Here is an 8,493-nt window from a genome sequence, read left to right on the forward strand (position 1 = left end):
CTTTTGTCATTTTTGCCATGATTGATGTGTGCATCCTATGAGGTTGATGTCTACATGTGTTTTGAACTATGCCATGCCATATTTACAGAGGTGTATGCCATGTATTTTTGTGATCAATGTGGTGACTAGCACAAGCATGCAAACTAGGCATCGTGATGTTGCTGATTTTAGTCCCTGTTCTGCTGTTATTTTGATGTCATGTAAACTTGATGCTACAGAGAGATCCATGCATATTTTGAGATACTTCAGTAAGGGTGTTTTGAACATGTGGTTATTGTCTATCCATTCATGCCCTTGGTTGCAATTATGGAGTAGTCTAGCATGTCATTTGAGTGCTCTACTTTTGCTTCAAAATGTTTCCTGGCAGATTGTTTACATGTTATTCAAGTTGGCCAAGGTTGCTATAGTTGATCCGTGCATGCTATGGACTTGTTCTTGACTTGGTTTGTTCCACAAACATGTCTTCTTGATGATGCTATGCTTATCCTGTCATGTAATGACTTGTGGTGAGTGAATCGAGCTTGTTAAGTAGGATTCATGATGTTGCTGTTTTGCTAGGCTGAATCTGTTATTTCGTGATGCTATATAAACATGTTGCTACTAATCATTCTATGCATAATCTGGAGATGTTTATAAACATGTTTTGATCTACATGTCATCCTCTATCCATCCATGCCCCTGGTTGCATTTATAGCTTGCTGTAGCTTGTTCATATCTTGCTCCAAAGTTGCTTCATAATGTTGATGTCAGCCTGTTAACATTAAGTTCAGTTGTTCCCATGTGTTTTGCTAGTGATCCATGCACCCTATGACCTTGCTATTGCCATGCTTAGCTTCACAAATATGTCTTCTTACTGTTGGGTTGCCTTGCCATGCCATGTATTGCTCTGTAGTGAGTTGCACAAGCTCATCTACATGCCTTCATAATTCTGTTCCTGCCATGTATGAATCTGTATTAATAACTTGCTATGTTTACGTGGGTGCCATCATATTTTCTGATCCTTTTGGCTTATGGTCAGTAAGGGACTTTTGATCTATGCAATTAGTAGATTCATGCCATGCCTTTGTTTTCCATGATAAGTTCCTGTAACATGTTGTTTGATAGCTCTGAACATTGCATCGTGATGTTATTTTCTGCAAAGTCTGAATTGTTATAACTTGCAATCTTACCATGTGTGTTTGAGCATGTTCTAGTGATTTCTAGAGATAGCTCAGTGTTCATGTTTTGTTATGCTTTACCTGTACATCATGCCCATGCCTTTTGTTATTATGTTGGGGTGCTGTAGCATGTTGTTTTGATGCTTGCAATATGCCTAGTTGCTGTTTTGGACAGCTTGTCCTTTAAACTTGTTTCATGTGTGTGTGTTTGACCCGTTGCTCCGTTTTAAGTGTGCTCTATATGAAACTTGCTTAGAATTGCATGTAGCTTCATGTTATCATGTTGCATCCTTGTTTTGAGATGTTTGCTTGATGTTTGGGTGCATTTTGCATCAATGCCATGTTTAACTTGTTTTGCTCATATCTTCTAGGCCGTAGCTCCGAACTAAATGAACTGTATATGCAACTTGACTAGAATCTCATGTAGATCATCTTTGTGCATATTAACTTGCTGTTTAACTACTTGAACATAAGGTTTATTCAGATCTGGACCAATTTCGAAATATGCATATGAGGACTTACCGGAATTGTTATATGTTGTTCCCGGCCTCATTTAAACTTGCCTTGATGTGTTGCTCTTGTTTGCATCATCTCTTGCCATGATTAGCTTCATATAGTCTTGTCATGCATCATGCTTGTTATGCATCACGCCTTGTTCATGTGTGGTGTGTTTACTATGTTATGTGCTTCTTCTTAATAGTTCCTGTTTCGTTGCGATCATGAGGATTCGTTCGTCTACACTTGGTTTGGCTTCATCCGTTCATCTTCTTCATGGACTCGTTCTTCTTCCTTGCGGGATTTCAGGCAAGATGACCGCTACCCTGGATCTCACTACTATCATTGCTATGCTAGTTGCTTCGTTCTATCGCTATGCTGCGTTACCTATCACCTGTTCTTCAAGCCTCCCTATATTGCCATGAACCTCTAACCTTTGACACCTCTCCTATGCAAACCGTTGTTTGGCTATGTTACCGCTTTTGTTCAGCCCCTCTTATAGCGTTGCTAGTTGCAGGTGAAGTTTAAGATTTCTCCATGATGGACAAGATTTTTGGTTGGGATATCACAATATCTCTTATATTATTAATGCATCTATATACTTGGTAAAGGGTGGAAGACTCGGCCTTTTGCCTAGTGTTTTGTTCCACTCTTGCCGCCCTAGTTTCCGTTATACCGGTGTTATGTTCCCGGATTTTGCATTCCTTACGCGGTCGGGTGATTTATCGGACCCCCTTGACAGTTCGCTTTGAATAAAACTCCTCCAGCAAGGCCCAACTTTGGTTTTACCATTTGCCTCACCACCACCTACTTTTCCCTTGGGAATCGCTCTCTCGAGGGTAATCTTTATTATAGCCCCCCCGGGCCAGTGCTTGTCTAAGTGTTGGTCCGAACCAGAGCCACTTGCAGCGCCACCTCGGGGAAACTTGAGGGTTGGTTTTAGTTGTACGTAGTGTTCATCCGGTGTTGCCCTGAGAACGAGATATGTGCAGCTCCTATCGGGATTGTCGGCGCATCAGGCGGTCTTGCTGGTCTTGTTTTACCATTGTCAAAATGTCTTGTAAACCGGGATTTCGAGTCTGATCGGGTCTTCCTGGGAGAAGGTCTATTCCTTCGTTGATCGCGAGAGCTTGTCATGGGCTAAGTTGGGACACCCCTGCAGGGTATAATCTTTCGAAAGCCGTGCCTGCGGTTATAGGCAGATGGGAATTTGTTGATGTCCGGTTGTAGACAACTTGACACCAGATCCGAATTAAAACGCATCAACCGTGTGTGTAGCCGTGATGGTCTCTTTTCGGCGGAGTCCGGGAAGTGAACACGGTTTCTGGGTTATGTTTGACGTAAGTAGGAGTTCAGGATCACTTCTTGATCATTGCTAGTTGACGACCGTTCTGCTTGCTCTCTTCTCGCTCTTATTTGCGTTGGTTAGCCACCATATCATGCTTAGTCGCTGCTGCAACCTCACCACTTTACCCCTTCCTTTCCCTTTAAGCTTTGCTAGTCTTGATACCCATGGTAATGGGATTGCTGAGTCCTCGTGGCTCACAGATTACTACAACAACAGTTGCAGGTACAGGTTTATGCGATGATCATGACGCGAGAGCGATGTTTGCTTGATTTGGAGTTCTTCTTCTGCTTCTTCTTCGATCAGGGGATAGGTTCCAGGTCGGCAGCCTGGGCTAGCAGGGTGGATGTCGTTTGAGTTTCTGTTTGTGTTTCATCCGTAGTCGGATGATGCTCTGATGTATTGTGATGTTGTATTCGTGTGGCATTGTATGCCTTATGTATGTATCCCGATCTATTATGTAATGTTGATGTAATGATATCCACCTTGCAAAAGCGTTTCAATATGCGGGTCTATCCTTGGTGGGACCTTCGAGTTCCTTTTGGATAGGGTCGCATATTGGGCGTGACAAGTTTGTCCTACGGATTAAACCCTCCGGTTTATGTAGACACCGGAGGGGGCTAGAGTTATACAGAGTCGGTTATAGAGAAGGAGATCTACATATCCGAATTGCCAAGCTTGCCTTCTACGCAAAGGAGAGTCCCACCCGGACATGAGACGAAGTATTCAATCTTGTATCTTCATACACTACACCACGCACCAGATTTCCCTACCAATGGTTGTTGAGAAAAGTCACTTATACCAATGGGCTGTTGGTTGGGAAAACATCTATCAGACTGTTGGTTGGTAATACATTCATGTGGCAACAGACTATCGGTCGGGAATACCCATTTCTTTACCTTCCGATTGTCGGTCGGGAATAGGTGAGCCTCCATCGGACTGTGGGTCGGGGATTAATACCGACCGACTGTTGGTAGCTACTTGGGCCGTCTAGGCGCGCACGCGGGAACAGAAAAATGTTAGCGCCAAAACCAGCCCAGCCCACGAGAAGCTCCTAGTATTTTTCTCCCGTTCCGCTCAAAATCCCCAAATCTCTCAAACCCTCGCCCACTTTCTACATCCGCCGCCGCCACGCTCGAGCTCTCTCCCCGCCGCCACGCTCGAGATCTGCAGCCGGACGCGTGCTGTCCAACCGGCCGGGACGCCGCCCCTTCTCCCTCTCCCTCCATCCTCCATGCTATCCACCGCCGACCCCACTACATACTGCCGCCGCCATGCGCTCGCCTGCCCTCCACCGGTAGGTGCTCTCTCCGCCGTGATGTGCTCGAGCACCCTCGGCTGTCAGGTGGTCTCTCCTCCTGTTCCATGTATCCCCCTCCCCTATCGCTCACCACGGGAACGCATCCCGGAAATCCCACTCCAAACCCTAGCATGCAGATCTCTGTCTATTCGCTTGATTGACCAGAGCAGCAGATTGGATCGAGGGCGGCCACATGAGCGTACCCCCGCCGCATTCGCCTAGACTTGCGTCGCTCCTGCCTGGAATCGTTTTGCTACTTCGTGGTGTGGCCTTGCCGTCGCGTGGGGTCGCAGCCACCCGTCGCCACTCGCCAGCAAGGTTACTTTCTTACCAATCCCTGCTCTCCTCGGTCCTCCCGTGCTGCTATGGTCCTCCGCTGTACCGGGCGTTTGCTTGCTTCTGCCGTACTGCTTGCTTGCTGGCTGCTGGGCTGTGTGCGTGCTTGCTTGCTGGGTGTCGGGGTGCTAACACTTTTAATTTCCATTAGCTTCTCTTATATGCAACTATGAATCTATGATGTATATTGATATTGCTGGCTGATGGTGACCTGCTGATGGTGCTGCTATGCTGGCTTAGGGAGTGACATATCGACATTGGCATCTGCGAGCAGTGGCAATGATATTATAACAGGTAAACAATCTTCGATTGGTGGGACAATTACTGTTAAGTTTATCTCAAAGTCTAGTGCTAGCTAGCATATGATGTATCGCTGTAACATTAGTCCACGAGGAACTGAGGATTGAGGAAATTGATGATCATTCGGTCATCGAGGACTTGGAAAGAGGCATCGGGGCAACAAATGGGATAGTATTTTGATCTCATTTCACACATTCAATAATTCTTTTGTCTTTATTACATGGCATTTTATTAATATTTATATATGCTTGCCTCATCGCCATATGTCTGTTTCTAGAAATTGTTGTATCCCTTGTCCCTGTATTAGTATCGTTGTTTCATGTCTCTTTTGTTCCCACCGGTGTGGCCTCATAGTTTTCCGAGCAAGAAACACAATCTGAATAAGCAAAAGTGAAGTTTATCTGCTGGGATTGAAGTTGACAAAAGTAGCTAGAAGTGATTCTTTTTTGAGGGCACTAGCTCTCTCCTAGTAGAACCTATCTATATTGTTGGTTTTCATGTTTGTTGGCAGTCGGAAAAATCTCACTATAAATTGGTCAAATATAGAAACCTAGTTGAAATTCCCAATCCATCTATAGACACCTGAAATTATCATGAAAATAGAGCTAATATTGACCTGATGTTGCATTAACAGGAAGCAAACAAACTGTTGGATTTATGTCTTACTGTAGAAGAATCTATTGTTGATGTGATTTGCGCACCAGCCACAGTTTAACCACTACTATGTCAATCTCCCTTCGCTTGTCACGTTTAGACTCATTTTACTGGCCTATATATTGCTCTAAACCTTGTCTTGTCACCATAGGTTGGTGCTTTGTGTGTTGTTCTATTTTTTAAAAAGATGGAACCTAGAGAGGCTAGAGTTCGTGCAATGTAACTGCTAATGATCATGTTCTGTGAGAAGTTTCATTGTCATGAATCTGTAGGGACCTCTTTTCTTCAAACAAAAAAGGGAAGAATAGTGTACACGAATGAGAAATAATGAGAACAAGAGGAAGAGCCCCCATTAGATAGGTGGAAAGTTAATGAATATAGCTGATGTATTTTGGAGATAAACACAACTCTAATTCAGTATCTAATTATCTACAAAGTAAAACTCATAATTATAATATTTGCACAATTGGTTCAAGCGAGGCACTCATATACTGTGTGTTTTTTAGTAGGAGGAAAAATGGCAAGCGCAAGCGGCAAGGGATCCCTCATTTTCTTCTAGCACTAACCTATCTATGCAGACACCCTCCCACGCACCTGTAACTACGTTGATGAATGGGATGATGAAGGGATTTTCTTTCGTAGAAGAGTTGTTGCAAAGGGTAACCCATTACTCGTGGCCTCCCCATTTGTGTCACAATCAATGCATTTTTATGCACAACCTGACTGTAGTAGACCTTACAGAAGCTACCACAAAGTTAATATTTGTACCTTTGCTAAATGAACTGTCGCTATGAGTGTGTGTCATTTAAGAGCACCCTTCTGATGGTGTCATATCACCATGGATACTCAGTTTTGCTTAGATAAACATGTGCATGATATTGTCTCCTAACCATACAAATTATACTAATAGATCAATATGCCACTTGATACTGACATGTGGTACACACCTGATGAGTGTACATTGTGTTGGTTATGCAATACATTATGGCTATGCCCCTTGTCTTGCTCCTAGACTTTTGGGGGATTAAGCACTTTACCATGCCCTTTCACATTAGTGTATGTGTATTAATAAGGTCGTGTATGTGGGTGTGTACGAACGCGTGAATGTGTCATGTGCTCCTTTAAGGAATGGAATTGGATTTCAAGTCACTGATTAAATGTTTGATGTGGTCAAAGACACCATCCTTTAAAGAGAAATCCTAACAAAATGCGGACATGGTGAACAATTTAACTTGGGGATATTTATATGGGTTGAGCCCATGCCTGTTTACTTAGCCGCTGACAACAAAGAAGTTCTTCTTCTAGGCAATCCTGTAAGGCTAAATCAGAACACTTGAATGTCCAGCAATCATTAGTTTTAGTGCCATAAATGTACTCTTATGTATCGTTTTCATATTCCTCTACTCCAGCTTTGAAATAAGCAACCTCATAACTTGAAACACTGTTCAGCTCTAAAAGAAGACATAGGCTCTTAATTGGGAGGTTATGTTCATTTTCAATCCGAAGGAAACAAAAGACAATGGAATGAAATATAGAAACATACATTGTGCTGCTAACTTATTATAAAACCTCCAAGTGTGGACACAGTGATCTAACTCATGACTTTAGTAGAATAGAACTATGTTCTTGGTTTAAGAGTGATGAAGAAAAATAGGAATTGACACATTTGCCTTATTTTTTGTGGTTGATGCCCTTTCTATCCTTGGTACATTATATGATGGGGTAGCAGTAGTGGACGGCCTGAATGACATAAAACACCAGCATGTCGATGTTATTGGTGTGAGAGATCTTTGTCATATTAAGATATGCATGGTGGTTTAACATACTGCATCTGGCCAACTGCGCGGAGCTAGATGAAGCGGCTGCACGTACAGTAGAGAAAAGAGAAGAAACAAGTGAGAGACGCATAGATAATGGTGATGTTGTGCCGCACGGCTTACATGCAAAAGTAACAGCAAGCACACCTATGCTAGATGCGGTGCCATAACTGAGATAAAATATATGCACTGATTTCTTAGCTCACCGCCTATGTTGTACTACTGTATATATAATGAATGCACCTCTTTACTCCCCCTTTTTTTTCCTAAGTTAGCTAAGAATGACAATTGACTAGGATTTTTTTTCTCTTCGTCAAGTCATTGAGCTGATTCACAATGCTCATTTGACCCCTAACACACCAAAGTTAGTGTTGGTCTAATTTAAAATAGAGTGCAGGAAACTTGGGAGTTAGTTTCCTATAGAGTAATACTTATTCTATATGCAGCAATTCAGTTGCCTTGTCTGAATAGTTCGTTTGATGCTATGCTATGCTTTATACAAATTTTTATGGTGCCATTGTCTTTATGAACGTATGATTTTAATTGCGACTTCTTTGTCTTTTGTAGGAACATGCAAAAGAGGACGACGAACCATGAAGTTGACAGTTTGCGTCAACTGGATATTTTTTGTATTTTTTAATGGTGACTAAACTATTGGTGATGCATTTTAGCTATCATTTTGTAAACCTATGGTGTCTTGGACAGTGAACCACAATGTTTCCTCTATTTAATTAGTTACCTTAGTTTATCGGAAATTTGGATTGTAATTATGCCCATAACAGATGAACTATTTATGTGTGAGAATTAATTAATGTATGTTCTAGTTTAATATTGTTGCTGGAAATGTGTGTTATTATTGTTAGAAGATATGTAACTTGATAATGGACGCCATCTATGGGCATAATTACCCATAGCTGAGGTGTTGGATGGTAATTATTTTGTTTGTAATGTGAATGCCAGCTATGGGAGGGTTAATGGATGTTGGTCAGCAAAACAAATCCTTGATTGGGAAAGGCTAATTCCAGGGCCAACGAAAAGTTGGTCGGCAAAGAAAACCCTATCTGACAGTCGGTTGGGAAAGGCAAATTC

General features: G+C 42.5%; 1 protein-coding gene across 1 annotated transcript; it reads left to right on the forward strand.

Annotated features, from left to right (window-relative positions):
* Positions 1-3,772: 3,772 nt before the first annotated feature.
* Positions 3,773-8,233, forward strand: LOC123138939 (uncharacterized). The gene is made up of 4 exons (XM_044558786.1): positions 3,773-3,843; positions 4,038-4,342; positions 4,874-4,927; positions 7,972-8,233. The coding sequence occupies exons 1-4, from the start codon at positions 3,773-3,775 to the stop codon at positions 8,052-8,054; spliced, it is 513 nt and encodes a 170-aa protein (XP_044414721.1). The 3' UTR covers positions 8,055-8,233.
* Positions 8,234-8,493: the final 260 nt, after the last annotated feature.

The sequence above is a fragment of the Triticum aestivum genome, chromosome 6B (assembly GCF_018294505.1).
Source record: "Triticum aestivum cultivar Chinese Spring chromosome 6B, IWGSC CS RefSeq v2.1, whole genome shotgun sequence".
NCBI classification, from domain to species: domain Eukaryota; kingdom Viridiplantae; phylum Streptophyta; class Magnoliopsida; order Poales; family Poaceae; genus Triticum; species Triticum aestivum.

Excerpts from the sequence above, each read along its gene's own strand:
- LOC123138939 (XM_044558786.1), top strand. The coding sequence starts at position 3,773 with ATGGTTGTTGAGAAAAGTCACTTATACCAATGGGCTGTTGGTTGGGAA. Across the intron at positions 4,343-4,873 it reads CGAGCACCCTCGGCTGTCAG|GGAGTGACATATCGACATTG; the intron begins GTGGTCTCTCCT and ends ATGCTGGCTTAG. Across the intron at positions 4,928-7,971 it reads TGGCAATGATATTATAACAG|GAACATGCAAAAGAGGACGA; the intron begins GTAAACAATCTT and ends TGTCTTTTGTAG.